This window comes from Aethalodelphis obliquidens, unplaced genomic scaffold (genome assembly GCF_003676395.1).
Source record: "Aethalodelphis obliquidens isolate GAN/ISIS:26980383/991018 unplaced genomic scaffold, ASM367639v1 scaffold3, whole genome shotgun sequence".
Lineage (NCBI taxonomy): Eukaryota > Metazoa > Chordata > Mammalia > Artiodactyla > Delphinidae > Aethalodelphis > Aethalodelphis obliquidens.
Window position 1 is genome coordinate 76,550,529 of NW_020837947.1, and position 23,157 is coordinate 76,573,685.

General features: G+C 38.9%; 1 protein-coding gene across 2 annotated transcripts in view; it reads left to right on the top strand.

The window, feature by feature from the left end:
- The first annotated feature begins 1,941 nt into the window (after positions 1-1,941).
- Positions 1,942-23,157, top strand: part of IMPG1 (interphotoreceptor matrix proteoglycan 1) — a 93,797-nt gene continuing 72,581 nt past the window's right edge. Inside the window, exons 1-2 of one of the 2 annotated variants that reach the window (XM_027080162.1) lie at positions 1,942-2,008; positions 19,468-19,701. In XM_027080162.1, the coding sequence (XP_026935963.1) occupies positions 1,942-2,008; positions 19,468-19,701 (301 nt within the window). The remainder of the gene's footprint in view (positions 2,009-19,467; positions 19,702-23,157) is intronic. The other variant, XM_027080171.1, reaches the window with a different exon arrangement.

The window sequence follows — 23,157 nt, forward strand, 5'->3', positions numbered from 1 at the left end:
TAGACTGAGTGTCTTATAAACACCAGAAATTTATTTCTGACAGTTCTGGAGGCTGGGAAGTTCAAGGTCAAGGGGCAGACATATTCAGTGTCTGATGAGAGCCTGCTTGCTGGTGCGCCGAAAGCAGTCTTGCTGCTGTGTCCTCATGTGGCATAAGGAGCAAGAGGGGGTCTCTTTTCTAGGGCACTAATCCCATTCATGAGGGCTTCACCTTCTGACCCAATCATCTCCCAAAGGCCCCACTTCCAAATACCATCACACTGGGGTTAGTTTTCAGCACATGAATTTCGGGAGGACAGAAACATTTCGTCTATAGCACTGGCCAAACTATCAGTCAAGTATCAGGATAGATGGAAGCCATGTTCAAACATATAAGACCTCAAATTTATCTACTGTGAACTTTCTTTCAATAATCTACCAGAGCACGTGCTCTGGGAAAACAAGAGATTAGGTTAAGAAAGAAGGCAACCTGGGGTTTGGAAAAGGAGAGAGGCGAAGGAATCCCCAGGATGCTTGTGAAAGGAGATCCCCAGATTACTGCTGTGAACAATAACAAGAAATGGAACACTACAGCCTGGAGGAGGTTAGAAAGCTCTAGGAAACATGGACCATCTGAGGTGATTGACCATATGAGGAGGAAATTTACACATCGGGGGTAACATTTGGGATTAACTGATTGTTTTGTATGTAGGAAACTTAGGGAGACAATGAGATAATTGCAAAAGTCATTAGAGGTTACTGGTTAAGAGCATAGGCTCCTGGCTTCCAAACCTGGTTCTGCCACATATACCTTGGTTTCCTCAAATATAAAACAGAGACAATAGTACTTACCTCATAATGGTATACTGAGGAATATATGGGTAATCTACAGAAATCTCTAGAACAATGTCTATCAAGAGTTCAATGCATGTTAGTAATTACAGTATATTCCACACTCAGCTATATGTAGCATGTATACAGTCACAATAATATAAGATTGAACTTTCGATAAACTGAAAATACAATAAAACTGAGGCAGATGGAAGGATGGGACTAGTACATGTTCACGAGTGTGGGAGGGTTTGTGTGGGGTAGGGGGAGAAGATATTCTTAATATTCGTCATTTGATAACGCCTGAAAGCGAAAAACAAAAAAATAGTAATAGAAGCATACTGTTTAGAGGTGCAAATGAGGCTACTAGAAGAACTAGCTTAAGGAATTAAAAGTGGTTGCCTTTGAACGGAGGGAGGTATGGTACCATTATCTTTCACAAACCTTGTAGAACTGTTTGACTCTATACACTCTGTGCATGAATAACAAATTTTACAAATGTAAACCAGACTTAAACCCAGAAAGGTCATCTGTGTGTAATGCCAGAAAGAAAGCAATACACAAAGCAGGCCATTTCTATGAGAATGGAGACAGCTTTGCTACCTCTGGAGACAGACATATCAACTAACCACAGACTTCCAGGGGTGGCAATTAAGTTCTTTCATTGGATGTTCCTTGCGCATGTCATTTTGGAAAATATTTGACCCTGACTGTCAGCCTTCTTCTGCATTTGGCCGGACTTCCCCTGGTTCTCTGTGTCCCTGTAACAGGTGAATAACTAAGGAAGAAAAGCATTCCTTCTGTCTGTAGACACTTGTTTATAATGGCATTCAGGGTCCCCTAGCTGGGCTGACAAATGCTCCTCCAGAAGGTTAATGAGATAAAGTTTCCTCCAGCTGGTCCTTAAGCAGAGATTACACCTAAGGGGGAGATAAGGAGATTATTCCAGAAGCAGGCACTGCCTCATGTTCTTCATAAATTAGCCCTCATAAAGGTAAACCAAGAAGGTTATCCTCACTCAGCTAATATCAATATTTCACTATTTTTCATATTTCTGTCATTTTATTTTTTTAATGAGACTTGGGACTGTTCTGTGATTGTTACCAGAAACACCAATGCACAAAAGCCAGAATGTATTTGGAAACTAGAAGGGCTGTTTTTGTTCTTTGGATTTTTCTCCAAGTTCAAGGAATCAAAGGTAAGTTATTTAAATATTTGTTTATTTTTTTAATTGCTTATATATAAAATCTATTTACAGAGTTGAACATTCAAAATCAAGAAAGTCACCCCTGTATCTCAGAGGGCTCGTATATGGTAGGCCTTGAATGAATATTGATTGATGATTGAATGATTGTCAGAAATGGTTTTCACTTGCTGAATATTTATTTTATATTTGCATAATATATGTGTTTTTATATATATTTTATATTTGCATCTTAAGTGCAATTTATGTTAACAAAATAGGAGAGATGAATGCATCCTAGTTACTCTTATAAAACATTGAATACACATTCATAACATTAATGTCAATAAAATTAGTAGGTCCATGAAAAAAATGAAATACTTTGTCAATTATGATCAAACAAAAAATGTATTCCATACCCTCTCATAGTTAAATCATTAGTTATTTTCCCTTAGAAAATAGCAAGTGTGCTTCATCTTCAGAGTCCATGATGGGGACCAAATCAGAAACTCGGTTGCTTGTAAAGTTGTATGCATAAAAGAACAAGCACTGCAAGTTTTTATAGCAAATCTTCAAGTGAATCTAAAATTAAAGCAAGCCACAAAACAGGCATATTTAAGAAAAATAATGTACTAAAAATAACTTGTTGAAGAAAACTTCACTTTTTTTTACGTATAAGGCTGACCATTATAACATAATGTTTTTAAGACATTCGAAATCAATAATGTTCAGTTCTTCTTTAAGGATGACGTAGCTTTGGACAGTCAACCTTTTAATTGAAGCATTGGTTTTAAAGCGCCCATAGAAAAGTAGAACACATTGTTGATTGCATTTGTTAAGTCCCAAAAATAACAGACCTGTCAGTTATTTTATATGTAACATTTTAGTGGTTGCATCTGGAGAGAGAAGAAAATTTCTGGAAAAGATTATATGAAAATTCCCTTTACGTTTTGCTACCTATGGATAATGGATGGAGAAAAAGTTTACTTACTTGCCTTTCAATTTGTCAATTATATATAGATGTTTACATTTATAAAAACATTTTAATTATAAACAAATGATGGGATTCCAGTATATTCTGAGCTTAATCTGCTGAAGCACACCAATTTGTCAGTTTCCGAAACTTGACCGGTCAAATCAGCTTTGGTTTTGTTTAATTAATTATGTTAACTAATTTAGCTATTTTCTCTATTTTCATATATTATGTATCAGCTATTACAATTACAAATAGCATAATTACATACAGAAAGTTAAATGAAAGAAGCTCACCAAAAAACTACAATTTGCTATATGCCAATATCTATGAAACAAACTATTATAACTGCATAATAAAAAATCTTTACATGGTTACTTGTTTGGGGCTTTTTATTCCATAAGAACCTCAGATCTGTGAATTTCTGTTAATCTTTAATTAGTGAGGTCCACGGGTAATTAGAGTTTATGTACTTCAGCCAGACTGGTTTCCCATTTGTGACTAATTAACCATTATGAGTGTATTTACATAGAAAATGCTTTTGGAAGAGAGAGGAGTTCAACTAAATACAACTAGCTGTTGAGCATAAAAACTGGGTATTTAAAGTCAAGAATTTCTTTTTAAAAAGTTACAGATTATTTGAAAAATCGAAAGATATGGAAAATTACCCATAGTACACCTATCCAAACACAACCTATGCTGACACCTTCATATGTTCCCTCAGTCTTTTTTCTATGCTTATTCATTCTTTCCATGATTGCAGTTCTACTGCACACACAATTTTATATGAGGCTTTTTGCACATCTTTTGCATCAACTGAATGGTCTACATTGCTATCTTGCTTTGACAAGCATCATTTTATTGGCTGCATAATGTTCCTTTCAGTTGATATCATGATTTGCTTTATCTAAATACTCAACGAAAGAGAAAGAATCGTTTCTAATTGTTTCATTATTATGATATTAAGATATTCATTGCAATGAATATCTTTGCACATAAGCTCTCTCAGTATTTAAGATTCCTAGGATGAATTCACTAAAGTAAAATTATTGGGTCAAAGCAATATAAACAGTTTATGCATGGTATTTGATTCATATTGCCAAATTTCTTCTCAAAAGTCTTCCTATGCCGGTAGGTAATTTTTCCCAATTTGATTCCACAAGTGGAATGTTTGCTATGTACCCAACACAGAATATTAACAGATTCAGAGATATGCCGATATTTCAAAAGGTTTCCTTTAAGCTTTGCAGATTTCAAATGTAGTTTTTCCATTGATACATAAAAATGAAATGGTTTCGATTTCAAAACATTCATTAAATAAATCGTTTAGTGCAACAAAAGACAGTTCAATAGTTTCAAAGAACAATTACTTCATCAAGATACAAGCACCTCTCTTCGGTTTTCATAATGCAGATGCCAGTTATATCCTACGTGTACTGCGCTGCTTTATTCGCTTACCTTTCCATTTCGCATAAACAAGTTCATCTAATTGCTTGTGACATTCTGAGGTGTGGGAGAAAGAGAGAAAAGCCACCCTTAGCAAACCCTAAAATGGAAATGGTATTTATCAGAGTATGGGCTTTTTGCATTATATCTGGTTATACTAAATGAAACTTTAACTAAGTTATTATTAGCTCACCAAGGTAGGGTAATTTATTTTAGTAACTGTGAAATGTCAGGAAATTTGCATTTGAAGACACTCCAGTTCTTGCTAATTCTTTACTACTGAGATATGTTCTCGTTTCATAAAATTACCCAGGAAGTTATTTTTCCTCATTGCAGCTCCATGAACAGAGAACAAAGCTTCATTTATATACCTGAGATAGCCGCCCAGTGACAGTCACATTAACTTTGCAGCCCCTATATTTTATCATCTCTGCTATGGTCTCAGAACAGTGTAATTCAAAAGGTTGAAGGCAGATCTTTTTCTTCACTTATACCTGAAAAGATGTCCTTAAAATCAGTCATGTAAATTGAAGACACTTTATGTCCAATTGAACAAACCACGGCAGCACACCTCGCTCAGACCATTTATTAGATTATATGCTTTAAAAAGAAAAGGCGATTGCTGCCTTGTGACCCTTCCAGGCTTATTTTGCTGATCACACTGAAGGACTATTATATGTGTGAGCTAATTAGGCAGCGTTGACAGGACCTATTGCTTTCGTGGCCATTTCCATCAATCATGAGCGAGCCATCACCTTAAATATCAACCAGATTTGCATGCTAATCCCGTACGCAAATTCAGATCCTGTATACCTTCGGTGCCTCAGCCATGTTCACAGATCTTATGCCGTTTTAAAATAATCCGTTTGAGGCAAACCAAAAAACCAGTTTGTTTTTCATAATAGTCTCTAGGTTTATATTATATATAATTCAGTAGGTATTTGGAAATGACCATAGGAAAAGTCTGGTTTTCAGCAACCATTGGGTCTGAGTTCCCTGTCTGAGACGGAGAAACAGTCTCCCTGGGATTTTCGCCTCACTAATCAAGAGCACCATGTCAGATGGAACCATTTTAATAAGGGAGGGAGTGTACTTTCTGCTCTGGATCCAAGGCAATCTGCATGCTGAAGCTTATCCTACAGAGAGTTGATACCGTGATAATGAGAATTCATATATGGAAATGCCACTGTCAGATCTGACCTACAGCTTGCATCATTACGATTATTTATTGAGAATGTACTCCCACTGCTGCCCCTCTCTGCTGGTCACAGTGAATGTGGGAAGAATATGAAAGAGCTACAGAACCATGATAAATACTTCTAAGCCTACGGTTGTATTCAGTAGATAAATATTCTCCCATTTACATGCAGCCATTCTTGAGGAAACTGTGTCTTTCTGCGTACCTTTATAAAGGCATCTTCTTTCATTCCAACTTGGGTTTCTCCATCCAGCCACCTTTAGACCCCTCACTCACCATGGCCCACATCTATTTTCATAATTGCTCCCCTAGGAAAAGGATTAAAGGAAACTAAGCCAAAAGCCAAGGAAAGAGAAGAACTTCCAAAGTCTCCCCGATGCCTTCAGAATCAAGTCCAATCATTTCATTTGAGTGTCCTTACAATCCGCCCCTACCTTCCTTTCCAGCCTTACTTGTAGAGCCTACATGAGTCCACGCCATGGCTAGACACATTACTTTCTGCAGATCTCCTTACTTGGGAAATATACACCAAGAGTGTACAAAACATAAATGTGGTATTTAGAGAATAATAATAACATGCTCGCTTCCCAGGTTAAATAATAAAACATTAATAGTATCTTAGAAGTTCCCTGTCTGCTCTGCCAGGATCTTGTCCCCTTTACTGTCATGAATCTTGTGTTAATCATGTCATTGCTTAACGTTAGTGTTTCCACCTATAGATGTATATTAATATTTCTTCATTTTGTTTGTGTATTTATATAAGTAATCTCATGCTGTATGTGTTCTCCTATGACTTAGTTCTTTGGTTCAACATTATATTTTTAAGAGTCACCCACACTGTTGCATACATCAGACCCTGAGGCAAGAGCTCACCTGCTACTCTTCATTAGGGAGTGCATTTTCAGGGAAACAGGAGGAGAAGAAAATGAGGGATGAAGCAGTGAAAAAGGGAAAACCAACATAAAGATGCCTCACCAAACTGGCCAGCACTTGGTGTCAAGTGCAACCAATTGCTGATATTAAGGGACCATCTTTAGAGACTACAGGATCTCCAGATTGTCCATGAGGTTGGGAGCCTAGGGGTAAATGGAGAAAAATTCACAAGAGATCTCTTCAAAAGTTCACCTTGGGCTTCCCTGGTAGCGCAGTGGTTGAGAGTCTGCCTGCCAATGCAGGGGACACGGGTTCGTGCCCCGGTCCGGGAAGATCCCACATGCCGCGGAGCAGCTGGGCCCGTGAGCCATGGCTGCTGAGCCTGCGCGTCCGGAGCCTGTTGCTCCGCAACGGGAGAGGCCACAACAGTGAGAGGCCCGCGTACCGCAAAAAAATAAAAATAAAAAAAATAAATAAAAGTTCACCTCAAAGGACATTAACTTCCCTGCACTTCCAGTGCACCCGTCCATGGACCGCGGGTGGGTCTTGGTGCTTCTCACACCTCTGCAGCAACAGAAAATCCTGGGGCAGGAGAAACAGACACCGTGACACAGCAAGAGGCAAGGAACTGTGGGCTTGTGTCTCCCATAATGGGTCAGAGCTTATGAAGAGCTGGTCTGAGAGACAGGTGAGGCTAAGTGGGCCTGAGATGGTGCTTAAGAGGCGCCTGGGACGTACTGCTGCCTGGTATGGATACACCGTGTATTCATTCTTCTGTTGATGGACATTGCATTACATACAACACTGGTACAGACATTCGCAATTGTCCCCCGGTGCTCTCCAGGAATCTCTCCAGCGTCTAGCTCTCTCTTTCTCTCTCTCTCTTCTGAATAGGAGAGAAATCATTGTGTCACGAGGAATGCATGTTTTCAGTTTTACCAGGTGATACCGAACTGTCTTCCTAAGTGTCTGTGCCATTTGGAGTGAGAATCCCTTTTGTTCCAAATCCTCATGCACACTTGTTATTGCCTGACTTTTTATTTTTTGTCACTCTGCATTGGGGGTGAAATAGTGTCTCAATGTGGTTTTAATTTGCATTTCTCTGATTACTAACGAAGTTAAGTATCTTTTCCTGTATTTTTGGGTCTTGTGTGCTTCTTCTTCTAGAAAATCCTTGAACAAGTATTTTGACCAATTTTTTCATTGAGATATATGTCTTTTCTTACTGATTTGGAGCAGTTCCTTTTAAGTTGCAGACACCAACCCTTTTGCAGTTATGTTCAAAAACATTCTGTCAGTTTGTAGGCTTGCCTTCTTACTGTCTTAATGGTATAAGCCTTTGATGAACACACATTCTTAATTTCAGTGTTGTTGAATTAGCCTTAGTAACTTCATATTCTCCTATATTGTCTTATAAAAGACGTTTTGTTTTTCATACTTAATTCACAACAATTTATTGTGTGTGTGTGTGAAGCAGGAAAACAATTTCTTTTTTTTTTTAAATACTGATAATCAATTGTTTTAGCGCCACTCAATGAATACTTTCTCCTTTTCTCTCTGCTCTGTGATGCCTCTTCTGCCATGGGCATGGGTTTGTTCATTTTTTTTATCCCTGAGCTAACACCACATTGCTTCAATTATTTCAAATTTATAATAATCTTGAAATCTTGTACCCATGTTTCCCTGGCTTCGTTCTCTTTCTGCAGGAGTGTCTAAGCTATTCTTGACTCTCCACTCTTCCCTAATACATTCTAAAATTAGCTCACCAAGTTCCACAAAAATCCCATGGGGGTTGAACTGGAATTGTGTTGGATCCATAGATGAATTTGGGGGAAACTGACACCTTTAGAGCATTAAGTCTTTCTACCAAGAACATGGATTAGCTCTCCTTTTATTAGTACCTTACAATTAAGTTGCATAATGACTTTTTAAAGGGCTCCACATCATGGACTTATCCCTAGCCACTTGATATTAATTGTGATCATGTAAATGGCATCCTTATTACATTTTTTTAACATCGTTATTGGAGTATAGTTGCTTTACAATGTTGTGTTAGTTTCTGCTGTATAACAAAGTGAATCCGCTATACATTACATATATCCCCATATCTCCTCCCTCTTGCGTCTCTCTCCCACCCTCCCTATCCCACCCCTCTAAGTGGTCACAAAGCACCGAGCTGATCTCCCCATGCAATGTGGCTGCTTCCCACTAGCTATCTATTTTACATTTGGTAGTGTATATATGTCAATGCTACTCTCTCACTTCGTCTCAGCTTACCCTTCCCCCTCCCTGTGTCCTCAAGTCCAATCTCTACATCTGCGTCTTTATTCCTGTCCTGCCACTAGGTTCATCAGAACCATTTTTTTCTTTTTTCTTAGATTCCATATATATGTGTTAGCATATGGAATTTGTTCTTCTCTTTCTGACTTACTTCACTCTGTATGACAGACTCTAGGTCCATCCACCTCACTACAAATAACTCAATTTTGTTTCTTTTTATGGCTGAGTTATATTCCATTGTATATACGTGCCACATCTTTTTTATCCATTCATTTGTCAATGGACACTTAGGTTGCTTCCATGTCCTGGCTATTGTAAATACAGCTGCAATGAACATTGTGGTACATGACTCTTTTTGAATTATGGTTTTCTCAGGGCTTATGCCCACTAGTGGGATTGCTGGGTCATATGGTAGTTCTATTTTTAGTTTTTTAAGGACCCTCCATACAGTTCTCCACAGTGGCTGTAGCAATTTACATTCCCACCAACAGTGTAAGAGGGTTTCCTTTTCTCCACACCCTCTCCAACATTTATTGTTTGTAAATTTTTTGATTATGGCCATTCTGACTGGTGTGAGGTGCTACCTCATTGTAGTTTTGATTTGCATTTCTCTAATGATTAGTGATGTTGAGCATCCTTTCATGTGTTTGTTGGCAGTCTGTATATCTTCTATGGAGAAATGTCTGTTTATGTCTTTGGCCCATTTTTGCACTGGGTTATTTGATTTTTTGATATTGAGCTGCATAAGCTGCTTGTAAATTTTGGAGAATAATCCTTTGTCAGTTGCTTCATTTGCAAATATTTTCTCCCATTCCGAGGGTTGTCTTTTGGTCTTGTTTATGGTTTCCTTTGATGTGCAAAAGCTTTTAAGTTTCATTAGGTCCCATTTAGTTATTTTTGTTTTTATTTCCATTTCTCTAGGAGGTGGGTCAAAAAGGATCTTGCTGTGATTTATGTCATAGAGTGTTCTGCCTATGTTTTCCTCTAAGAGTTTGATGGTGTCTGGCCTTACCTTATTACATGTCTATGTAAAAAAGTAATTGGTTTTATATTCCAGAGCTTTGCTGAACAATCTTTATTCTGAAAATTCACTAGCAATTCTTTGGAGTTTTCTCCATTATCATTTGTGAATAAAGAAAATTTGAGTTCTTTCTATTCAGTCTTTGTATCTTTTCTTTCTCTATATTTTCTTACTGCCCTTCCTAGGCCAGCCAGTATGATGTTAAAGAGAAATGCTGGTTGCATGCATCCTTTCCTTGTTACCGATCTTGAAGAGAATTCTTTCATAGTTCACCATTAAGTATGATGTTTGTTTTAGATTTTGTGTTTGTTTTGTTTTTGAAAATTCCCTATATTAGGTTGTGAAAAAAAGTTCCTTGCTATTCCTAAGAGTTTTAATCATGGATAAATATAGAAATGTATTGTGTATTTCTTCTATTTCCATTGAGATTACCAAATGGTTTTTCTCTTTTAATTCATTAATGTGAAAAATTACCTTAATAAATTTTCAAATATTAAACTAACCCTACATTCCTGAGATAACTCCAACTTGGTCATGACCTTTTTTCACACGCTGCTGGATTCCATTTGCTAATATTTTATTTCAAAATGTTACATTAATATTCATAAGCAAGATTGGACTATGATTTTTTTCACATAGTTTCCTCGTCAGGTTTTATACGAGTTTGTATGAAAATAAAGTTATTTTTTCCATGAATATTTGATAGAACTCTCTGATGAAGCTAAAGAGTTATGTTTATGAAAGGATATTTGACTACTGAGTCAATTTTTTAAAGGTGATAATAATTAGGTTTCCTGTCTCTTCTTATATCCATTTTGGTAAGTTGTATATTTCTAGAATTTATCCATTTCATATAAAATTTCAAATTTAGTGACAAAATATTATTCATACCCTCTTGTTAAGTTTTTCATGTCTATAGAAAATATAATGATGTCCCCCTTTTCAATCCTGATAGTAATTAAGTGTATCTTCTCCTTCTTATGATTTTTGTTTCTGTTATTAGTATTTTCAAAGGAAAAGTTTTTGGCTTTTATATGTCTTTTTCTTCTCTTTTATGTTATCTTCTCTTTTATATCTTATTAATCTCTACTCATCTTCTTTTCTTGTATTTTCTTTTATTTTTTGTTAACCTCTTGAGATAGATGCTTAGCTCATTAATATTTAGCTTTTTTCTTTTTCTAAAATAGGCATTTTAATGAGATAAATTTACCTTTCAAGTACTGATTTAGCGATATCCCACAAGTTTTACTATGTAAAAGTTTATCATTTGATAAAGATATTTCTAATAACCAGCATGATTTCTTCACTGACTTATGGGTTATTTATAAGTTTTTTTTTTTCGATTTCCAAACATATAGGGAATTTTCCAGTTGTTTTTTAAAACAGATTTTTAGCTTACTTATTTGCTGGTCTGAGAACATAATGTACATGCATTATAGTCCAATATACAGTCAATATTTGTATGTTCTCCCTGTGCTTGAAAATGAAGTATATTTTATATATAATATAAATATATACTATATTATATTTTTGTTTTATAATGTTCTATATATGTTCATTAAGTCAATTTTAGTTATGTTTTCAATCCTCTGTATCTTTATCGATTTTTTTCTGCTTGTTCTATCAGTTACCAAGAAAGATCTCTTAAAATCCACCTGCTATTATTGTTGATTTTATTTTCTTTATTGTTCTGTCAAAGTTTGCTTTATATATTTTAAGGTAATATTATTAAGTACATAAAATTATAACTTGTTACATCTTTCTGATGACTTTTAAATTTTTACCATTATGATGTGACTATCATCGTCTTTGTAATACTTTCAGCCAAATAAGGAAATTTGTCCACTGATGCGGTGGAACTGGCCCATACTGACTTACAGGAGGCAGTTGCTCACATCTCTTCCCAACTCTGTGTTCAGTAATAGCACATCAGTGGCTTGAAATCAGCCATGGGAGGGTTATAACACAGAAAAATTGGCAAATGTTGCAAATCAGGCCTTCTCATCCAACCCTAAGAGCTGGTTATGGAACATTTAACAGAAGACCTCTGACCTCTTAGATATTAATATAGCTATACCAACTTTCCTTTGATTAGTGTTTGCATAATATAACTTTTTTCCATCCTTTTAATTTCAACTTCCCTATGTCTTTTCATTAAATGTGTCTGTTAAAACAGCATATAGTAGAATTTTTTAAATGTAGTCTGACAATCTTTCTCTTTTAACAAAAACATTTTGCCCACTTATATTTAATGTGTCCCAAATATTGCATGGGACACACTTATACTAAAAATTTACATAGTTGTTTATTGGAAATTCAAGTTTGACTGGGTGTCCTATATTTTATTTGCTAAATCAGGCAATCCTATTCCTATCTTATTCCTAGCCCTAAACCTCAAAGTATAACGGTACCACATCATAATAAGAGCTAACAATGTGCCAGGCCTTCTGCAAAATCGTGACCCCTATTTTCTCATTTAATCTTCAAAACAAAACAGAACTATATAACGCGCAAACATGAATCCATATCTATGGTGTTGGAATTATTGTTATACCCTTTGTAGGTTAGAAAGTTGAAGCACATCGAGATTATTTGCCCAAGTTCAGGAAGTGGCTCAGGAAGGCAGAGCCATCTTACTGTAACTTCAGCCCCACAGGTACTCAAGATGAAGTTCATCTTTCTTCTCTGCAAGAACTGTGATAGTTTCTCATGCATAAGAAAGGCAGAGATGTATAGCTGTTTAACCTGTTTAATCTGTTCCAATTCTGCTCTCCTTGAGCAGCTATAATATCATTCTTTTGTGGCAATATATGCAAGAACGCTGTACATGCAATTCTCTTTACTCAGAATTCCCAATACACTCCAAGACCAGGTTTACATGAGAGCACTAAAACTTAAGAGTAGCTGTTTCATAGTGTGTAATATTAGAATCGTCAGCAACAAAGAGGTTCAGAAAATAAAGATGCTGGGCTAAATTAGCTGATTCTGATATGAGTACTTCAGACATGGTTAGAATCTAATGAGATAAATATGCCCCCAATATGTAGCACCCCTAGAAATCAAAGGGAGAAAGACACCAGCACAGCTGGAACCGGAGGAAAGTGGTTAATGTGTCCCATAAGCGAATCTATCTTCCTGCCCCCTGCTACTTCCTCAGTGTCCTCCCAGCTTCTGAAGTTAGCTTCCTTCTAATTTGGGGGATTTTTTTACAGGCTCTTGGTAGGTCTTTGTGATTTCCTGCTACTTATCTTCCCCACCCACTTCCAAGCAGATGGTGGACAGACTCTTGTTCAAGCGAAACCCTTTGGTTTCCGTATCATTCAAACTATCTGTCAAGCCAGGCTAGAAAAATGCTCTGAAAACTATCACATCCCATACATTTGTGAGATACAACGCATCATCCGCAGATCTCAGATTAACTTATAAAATTCCATTCTGATTCTCTTATTCGTAACCTGTGTATTTATTTAAACTCCACATTCTGAAACCAATGGAGATGGTGCCCCCCAAATTTACATGATGGGTTAAAAACGGGGAAGCAGAAAAAGGTTAGTAGAAGTTAAGTTAATGTAAGGAAGAGATGATTAAAAGTGGCTTAACAGGGTTGGTCCTACACAGATACAGAGAAGGTATCTGCCTATCCAGGGTGATTTGAGGGGTACTAAAACATCCAGCTGCTGGGGAAAACACTGTTTCTCTCTGTCAACTCCTGAAAATAAGCCTTAGCTAGGCTAGCCAGCAACTTCAACATAATTGTTCTCACCTCAGTTTCACATGCCTGTTTACTTCAACCTGACCTCAGCACTAAACCAACTCCACTCACCGTTTTCCAAAGAAATATACTTTACAGTTAGTCACAGCTTATAGAAATATCCTACTCTTCTAACTTTCAAGACTGGCTTGTTTGGGGGAGAAAGGATTTTGCTGAGTTTGCTTATGTATTCATGTGAAAATCATTTACAATCCTTCACATTTTAAACTTCGCTGCTAAAATGCTCAAGTAAATTTAGCACCGCATGAAGAAGCTAAGTGTTGATACTGTGGTTTCTCACAACCTCTGACACACGAATGCAGACCTTGAGGGCACTTGGGAGTCGAGGGCATCCCATGGTCCTGAATTGCAGCAGGAACAGTGCCTCTGGAACCGGCAGGTGGCTGTGAACGGGCCTTGGCCAAGAGGCTCTTTGTGAAGGATTCCTCGCCTTAGGTGAAGGCAGGCTATGAGCCCTTCAAGCTACCCCAGGACAAGTGCCTCAGTTGTGTTGCTCTCCTTTCTGAGGACACAGAAGGCCGGTCTTTTTGGAGTATGCTCCTACCCCTACTCAACATCCTCCTCTGTCTCCCCACGAAAGGGGTGGGGAGTGAGCACCCATTTTTGTTCTGGGTCCAAGACCCTGCCCTGCTGGACCCCTGCCTGTCAACTCCCTGACACCTACCAGATATGAAGAGCTCAGGACCCCACTTGCTCACAGGTCATCCCCCCGGGGCACAAAAGAGACCACCCCCTTTCTCTTTCCTTTATTGGAAATCTATAATTAACATTTTTATAGATCTTTTTAGATTTTTCCATGTATATGAACAGATAATTATTTTATAAAAATTGGATCAACAAAATATATTTTCATGCCATTATCTTTCATGCTTGTCCAGAATTCTAATGAACTTTTTTTTTTAACTTGGTAGGTATTTTTTGTTGTTGTTGTTTATTTATTTTTCATTGAAGTATAGTTGATTTACAATGTTGTGTTAATTTCTGCTGTACAGCAAAGTGATTCAGTTACACGTATATATACATACTTTTTCATATTCTTTTCCATTATGGTCTATCCCAGGATATTGAACATAGTTCCCTGTGCTCTACAGTAGGACCCTATTGTTCCCCTTTCTCTTTTCTACTTCTCCCTTCAACTTCCATTCGGTCCCTGCCCTCTCACCATGACGCATACGCCCTCAGCAAAATTTCTCGGCATCTCACCTATAGATTTAGTTCTTCCTCTTTTTTTTAGTGCAGTGAGATGGACTTACCAATACATATGTATCCGTGCAAATACATAATAGAATAGAAGATAGCAAGCTTTACTTCTTACAACGGTTTTCCAGGGTCCTAACCCTTTCCTTCTGACGTAGAAATGCAATGGCCAAACCTATTTTTGCAATGTGAAGAAAAACAGTGCAACCGCTCTAATGCTTTGAGAGAAGGGGGCACTGATTTTCACCCTCAGCAGGGGGTAATGGTGTGGAGACAAGGAAGGCTGCCATGGCACCCAAGTTTCCAAAGCTTCAGGGAGGGCAACGGTGTGGCATCCACCTCGCATCACCGATAATCAGTCTGTAGGCTGACTACCGTAAGACTGCATTGGCTTCGTATCTCATTACAGAAAATCACTGAAGTTTCCGTAATTTCTATGGTCCTCTTTTCCACCATTTACTCGCTTGCAGCAGGCTTGTCAGGATGGAATTTCACTGGGAGCTACACGTAGGAAGATAGAGGAGAAAGCAAGACGTAGGAGCTCTTGTCATCTCCACTTGATCATGCAGAAGACAGTGTGCTTAAAATCCATGCAATTTTCTGGAAGAGCGTTAAGCAAGTGTTCAGTACAACTGCATAATTTTTGAGGTGTGTTCAGGTATGTTAAGCACAATGTACATTTAGTTCCCTTGCTCTTTGGAAGAAAAAAATTTCAGGTGGGTAATTGAGCATTTCCGCTAACGGCGGGCCCGGGACTGGGATGTTTTGCAAAGCTGAGCGTTTGCAAAAAGGCCAGAACTGCTTACTCTTTTTTGGTAAGGTCTGGAAAGCATATGTAAGATGAAATTTTTATTTTTTAAGCCTTCCAGGTATTGATTTGGTCCTGGAGTGTTACCCACTTTCTCTCTGTGGAGTTCTGTTCTTCAAATGGAGATTTTTATCCTGGAGGGATTCCAGTAGCTTTTGTCTCCACTCCTGTTAATTCGTTCATTAGGACATCGCAGCCTTTTTCCCTTAGGAAAACATAATGGGTTCACTAAGTGCTCTTACCAGTGGCTGTCACTCTCATCACAATGGTGCCGCGGACGCCCCATTCTCCTTTTTCTGTTGTCTGTTACTGTCACTATATGTGTACAGTAATCCTAGGTTGTAAGCCTGCAGGGTTAGATGGCGAGAAAACATTCCTCTAGAGGAGAGAGTCTGGTGAGAATTGGTCCAAACAGGCTGGTAAGGATCCCTTTGAATACATAACCAAGAAAGAGGCTGCCTGGTGGGCACGGTTGAGCCCTGAAATGGAAACTTTGTAAGCAATCTATGATTGGAGGCCAACTTTGGTACAGGAAGGAAAAAAAGAAACTCTTCAGTGATGTAATAGGGAGGTAATAGGGAAGTTTCCAGGTTGCCTGTCAACATTAAGCCCTACCAGCCTAGAACCTAGAGTGGAAAAGATACTTTTGACTGAAGGGCTGACCTTCACGTGAACTAGTGGACATGTTTAGGCAATGCTTAGACCATCTAATTTTAACACAATAAATGAAGGGGACAAAGCCCAGTATTTCAGAGCTGCCTCTCCACCCCAGCGAGATCTGACTTTTTCTTAGGATAATGTAATGTTTGAATTCAGTGTTTGAATCAAGTGGTTGTTCATTAATTTCCCTTTCTGTACATTTGGACATTTCCAAACTTGTCACAGCTACCCTGGGTGGCGGGAGCCGGGTCAGCTCCAGGATTGAGCGGTTAAAGAAATTTAATTTAAATCCCAGTTTAAACCTTCGGTGTTGACCACCTTCCTCAGTCTGCTGGACGTTGCCTGCCTGTGGACCTGCGGTCCTCTTCCCGCCACCTAAATACTGGTATTTCCCATCTGCCAGGACTTTCATGAGAACCTCCCAGCTCAATGGGAGTCCATCCCACCATGCTACGTCTCAGCCCTTCCTCAAATGGTCTGTTTTGCTGCAAAATCACAACCTTCACCACCACCCTCATCAACAAATGTCAGTACTGAACACGCACAATCCCAAAGTCAAAGAACTGATTATTGGGGTTCCGTTTTCCAACCTTCAGCTCTCATTATATTATGTGTTCGATAGCGACACCTTCTGGTGAAGTGTCACAATAGCATGTTGAATACACCGGGCTCTACGAGCACACTGCAAACATCAAAATAAAAAATAAAAATAAATAAATGAAAAGAAGGAAGGAAAAAAGAGGAGGGAATGAAGAGAGGAAATGTTGATAGCTTTGCATGTGGTGTCAGGGGAATCCTCCCTCACTCATATAGGACCTTGCTTTGTTTCAGGAAAGGAAGTAAAAACAGATCTTTCAAAGAGTTTTGCTCTAAGTGCAAATAGAAAAATGGGTCAGTGGCTGGAGGGAAAGTGATATCAAGAAAGAATCTTTTAGGTAGAAGGAGAAACTAATAGAATGTTTGCAGGCTGATATGAACGATCCAGTAGAAAGAGAGAAAAATGATTCAGTAGGTGAATGAAAGGAGGGTTTCTGGATGAACGTCCTTGCGAGGTGAAAAGGCTGAGATCCAGTGCATAAGTAAAGGAACTGGGCTTAGACAGGAGCACAGACCAGTCATCAAATAGTCACAGGAGGGAAAGCAGAGTATTTGAGCACAGATGCAGCCAGTGAGTGGATGCAGTGCTGGGAATCCGAAAAGTTATCTTCTGGTTCCCCCTGCTCTCAATAAAACGTGAAGCAAGGTCATCAGCTGAGAGTGAGAATTGGCAGGAAGTGCAGGAAACCTGAGAAAAGTTGCGTGTAGTTCTCCGAGAGAGAGAGAGAAATTCAATGGACCAGAGAAATGTAGTGTGATATTGTTGAAGGATCATAAATTTAAAGTGAGTCCTAATGGTTGATTTTCTCCAGCCATGTTCAGCTACTAGGGTGCCCGTGAGGAGAAGGCAAAGAGTGGTATTTAACCCTGGTTATGGTTTTGCCTGTCAGGTACAATAATGGGGGCAAGAGAGTGGAGGACTCGTCCTCCTAAAGAACCAGGCAATATTAATACTCTTTCCTATTGATACCTATGTTTGTAATTGGCTCCATTTAGTATTTTTTCATTGGTTTACTCTTGGATAAATTGAAAGACCCTGGGGAAGCTGATTTTACTAAATTATACTTTGTGTATAAACCGTCTCCTTTCTGTTCTTTTGGTTTCCATTCGCAAAGGGATTTGAGAGCCTTCTTTAACAAGACGGGAACCTAAATCTCTGTAAGCCACACGCTGGTGGTCTCCAGGGGCCAGAGTGAGGGGTCCCAGCTGTTCATCAGTAATTCCTTTCTTAAACGGTAGAACGGCTGAAAGGAAAGAGATGGAGTGGGAGAGGCAGAGTGGAGATCTGACCACACTGTTAACATGCTCTGTCACCTCTAGGCCTCGGTACCTGACGGAGTGGCAAACTGAGAAAAATGGTATCTGTTTCATCTATACACTAGAGCTTTTCTGAGAATGATATGAAATAATACCGATGGAAAAAATTCAAAATAAAATAGTACTCAGTGAATGTAAGTTATTTTTCTGAGAGGTCTACAAAGCTAAAAACGAAATCCAGACCTAACCCTACCAGACACCTCAGTGCCAGTAGGATGAATGGCTCCGGGAGTTTAATCCTCTGCCAACACCCTCTCTTTGACCTCTCCTCCATCCCTTCTCTCATCATCTCGCATAAAATATCAAGCTTGCTCTGTAAATGAAACTCTAAGGCCCCAAATCACTTTCAACCAGATTGCCACCCCCGGAGCCCTGCCCTCAGAGAAATCCTAGGGCTGCTGCTCATAGGCAGGGAGGTTGTTTTGTTGCATTGTTTCCCCTAGGTTTTTAGAAGCACTCTACTTCCTCATCAAGAGTATACCTCTGGGTACCACAATGCTATATCATTCCCCACTTGAATCATCATGTCTATCTAAAGAGGCATCTCTCTGGAGGCTTGAGTGCTAAGTGGGGAGTGATTTTTAGAGAGATGTGTGGGAAAAGGTTTCAATATTCGACAGCTCCTAAAGGCAAGATGATTCGAAATGTTGTTTTTGTTTTTCTTTTTTTTCAATACGCTTGATCAGCCCATTATGCTACTCCCTGATTTCTGAAAATGTCTTGTCATTGAAATATCACATTTGGAAGTTGCAGCAAAATAGAACTTCCATAACCCTCGGGATCAACCTTTTAGTTTTTTCCATCCATTTATTATGTGCTTCACTTACAGCACACACATGTATATATTCATCAGGAAATCAATCTTTTTTTAATTGAAATATAGCTGATTTACCATGTTTTAGGTGTACAACAAAGTGATTCAGTTGTACATGTGTATATTCTTTTTCAGATTTTTTCCACTATAGGTTATTACAAGATATTGAATATAACTCCCTGTGCTATACAGTAGGTCCTTGTTGTTTATTTTATATACAGAACTGTGTATCTGTCAATCCCAAATTTCTAATCTATCCTTCCACGCTCCTTTCCCCTTTGCTAACCATAAGTTTATTTTCTATGTCTGTGAGTCTGTTTCTGTTTTGTAAATAGGTTCACTTGTATCATGTTTTTAGCTTCCACACATAGCGATATCATGATATTTGGCTTTCTCTGTCTGACTTACTTCACTTAGTCTGATAATCTCTAGGTCCATCCATGTTGCTGCAAATGGCATTATTTCATTCTTTTTTATGACTGAGTAGTACTACCAGGAAATCAATCTTTCTTTTACAGATCTCTCCATTAAAATATACAGTTCTGAAATTAAAGACATAGACAATGCCGCAAGAATTGAAACAACCGAAAATACCGGAAAATTTTACAAAGTGTCAACATTGAGACGAATATTCGATTTGGCAAAGCCTCGAACCAAAAGATCATCATTTTTCCCAACTGGGCTTAAAGTCTGTCCACAGGAATCCATGAAACAGATTTTAGCAAGTCTTCAAGCTTATTATAGACTGAGAGGTAAGGAAAGAGGTGCAGCCTGTTCAGACTTTCCCTCTCTTCATCCCTTCCCTTTCATCCATCCCAAGGTTGTGTTCAGCCCAGAACTTCCAGTCTCTCATTCAGTCACAGGAGTTATAAAAATCAGCCTACTGACTTGAGAGTTATGAATAATAAGCCTTCCAAACTATGGTAGATCTGTGCTTGTATGTTTTAAAACCATGTCCTGTGCAACACAGAACCATGAGAGCATTTAACAAGCCACCAGAAAGCCTTGGCCTCTGGGTTTTATTGTTTTTGTTTGTTTGTTTTTTGCGGTACGCGGGCCTCTCATTGTTGTGGCCTCTCCCATTGCGGAGCACAGGCTCCGGACGCTCAGGCTCAGTGGCCATGGCTCACGGGCCCAGCCGCTCCGCGGCACGTGGGATCTTCCCGGACCGGGGCACGAACCCGTGTCCCCTGCATCGGCAGGCGGACTCTCAACCACTTGTGCCACCAGGGAAGCCCTGGCCTCTGGCTTTTACCTCTTTGTTTTATTTTTGCCAAAGCCCACTATTAAATCCTAATGTTGTAAGAAGCACAGGATGATTGCAATGTCAGGAATCTGTGCAAGTTGATTTATGACCTAAGATTTCACTTTTCAAAAACCACATTACAATCCCAATCCTCCCTCCCTTCTTGGTAAGTTTCAGTTGTTTATTGCTGATCCAGTAAAAATGTCTGAAGCTGGGAAACCTGGAGGCACAAATTAGCAGTGGTTACCAAGATATAATAAACAGGGGTGTTAACGGGATTTACAGCACAATTACTGTGGTTTTCATCAGAGTTACAGTGCAGTTTTTACCCCAAGACAGCATTACAGGACTCTTACAGCCTTCCCGGAAATCATGATGGAGTTCAATCACACCACAGCCATCAGTAGCTGTCCTTGTCATTCACTTACTGTGGATGAAAAAAAAATCCCATGGCTTCTTCTTTAAATGAAAGAAAAGCATCTTTGGTAACTGCTGTTAAACTCCCCAGGTAGCTTGTCTGGCTGCATCCTAAACGCAAGTCACCTTACATGTGAAAATTGAGGACGTTTACTGATTTCCACCTTGATCATAATAGATGTTTGCTTCCACTCCAAAAAGCACAGTCACCCTGCTCTATTTCAAGCCTATTGACTAGAGCAAGCTGGTTCAATTCTAGCCTGTGATGTGTTGCACATTCTGACAACTGAAAACTATGCCATCAACTAACATCCCACCAAGTTCTCAAGTATTTACATCTATAAGATGTGCAAAAGTTGAATTAATCTGGGTGTTCTTCTATTGCTGCAACCAAATTTTTAGCTCTGAATTTTATTCTTAGCTCTTTATTCTTGATTAGGTTTGCTTCATTCTTGCTTCCCTGGATGAAACAAACCCCTGTTTTTCTCCCCACAGCAATGACAGCCTATTATCTTTATGGCTGCCCCTGGGTGATGTGAAATTTTACTGTTCACCAGCATGGGTTTCTTAAGTCTAACAAATTGGTTCACAAAGAAACTAGAAATAAGACCCAGCTATAAAGCAGTGTTTCTTTGACAGAGTAACCCAGTTATTGTTGTCATAGCTGCTTTTACAAAATTATCTGTTGACATTTTTCAAACTTAGAGGAGACAGCTCCCACATTCCTCAAATCAAATGGAATACTGAGCTATTTCTCCTCCCAATGCTTAAAGCAACACAAGGGAAAATGTTCTGAGCTTCCTGATAGAATCGCAAAGATTTCCTCAGAAAGCTCAGACACAAGGGTCAAGGTCGTTTCTGGTAGTTTCCCAGGCAGAACCTCTGCTCCCACCACGCAAACTCTCTCCTCTGTGACTGCCTCCCTTCAAAGTCCTCTGTGAGTCCTTTGTGATTTCACCCCTCCCCATGTCTCTCCCTCTCTCTCCCTCCCTCCCTTCCTCTATCTCTCTCCACTCTCTCTTTCTCCCAACCCCAATATTAAAAGCTAGATCTTTCTTTCACATTAATGTGTGACTCGGAGAAAGTTAAAAGTGAAGGGAATCCTAGTTTTTGCTGCTCAAACTGCTGTCCACAGACCGGCAGCATCACGTCACCTGGGAGCTTGTAAGAAACGCAGATGTCCAGGTGGCTCACCAGACCTACTTCATAATCTGCATATTCTCATATTGATAAGATGCCCAGGTAATCCCGTTCCCCCACCCAGTATCCCCACAGTTGCTTGAGATCTGACCACAGAACCTCAGCCTTTCTGCTTAATGTCTCAGCCTAGGCTGTTTGATGATGTAGGGAAAACCCCAGGCAACACACACCTCAAATGTGGAAAACTCAATGGCACTTTTGAGGTGGTGGGCGCTGCAAACCCCCCCACCCCGGGTCTGTGGTCAGGTTGCTGCTAGTAAATGACCTGAGCTTCTCTTGGTCTGGAATTCTCTTTGCCTCTTAAAACAGAAAGCTAAGAGAAATCCAGATGTGGACCAAGTGGGGAGTGAGGGAAGGTAAAGCACTAGAGTAAGAGTCTCCAGACTGGGCTTCTCATACTTTGTTCCTCCCCATAACCCATAACCCCTTTTCTCTGCATGGCAGTCAGAGGGTTTCTTTAGAAAGTCAGATGATGTCAGCTTCTGCTCCAAAGCACCCCTTTCCCCCTCATCCCTCCAGAGTTAAAGATCAACATATTACAATTGCTTATGACCAAAGTCTTCTATCTTTTTCTAACTTAATCCCCTAAAATAATTTTTAAATTAGGTGCCTTCTTGAGAGCTTTTCTGTTGACATCTGAAGTTTTTCATCATAAGCTTGAATAATTGGATAAGATGTAACTTTTGGTGAGCTGTAAATAAGTATTGATATTGAAAATAAGATAGGAATTAAAGCATTCTCGTATATACAGCGGAATCTGTCATAGATACTCAATACTTACCATCAAGTACTCTACAAATGCATGAACAAACCCTTCCAAACAGGAGGCAATGTCACGTGGTCCCTTTTCCTCCACACACCCACGTTTCCATCCCACCTCTCACTGCAGAGTCTTATCTTAATGTAATTTAGGTCATACTTGAAAGTCTGTTATGGGTTGCTCTAAAATACTTCTCAGTAACAAAAATGTATGTACATTGAAATTACATTTTTTACTTATTTCCTAAGTAAATAACTTATTTGACTTAGTTCCAGAAATTTCTTCTGGATTCAGTTGCATTTATAATTATTTTTAATATATAATTGACTAAAGGAAGTAGATATAAGTTTGACAAAAGTTTTTAATTTTTTATTGATGGATATAAGCTCAGATATGGGTTTGGGGTAACTAATGTTTATAGACACAAAATTAGGAACAAAGTTTTGGAAGGGGCCAATTTAAATGAAGGGCCTATAGCTTAAGCTGCACTAGCTTCTGCCTCTGGATAGATGGGGTTGCTTTGGTGCCGTCCCTCTATAGTTCATGTGCCATTATTTATTATTCCTATTATGTATTGCTAACATT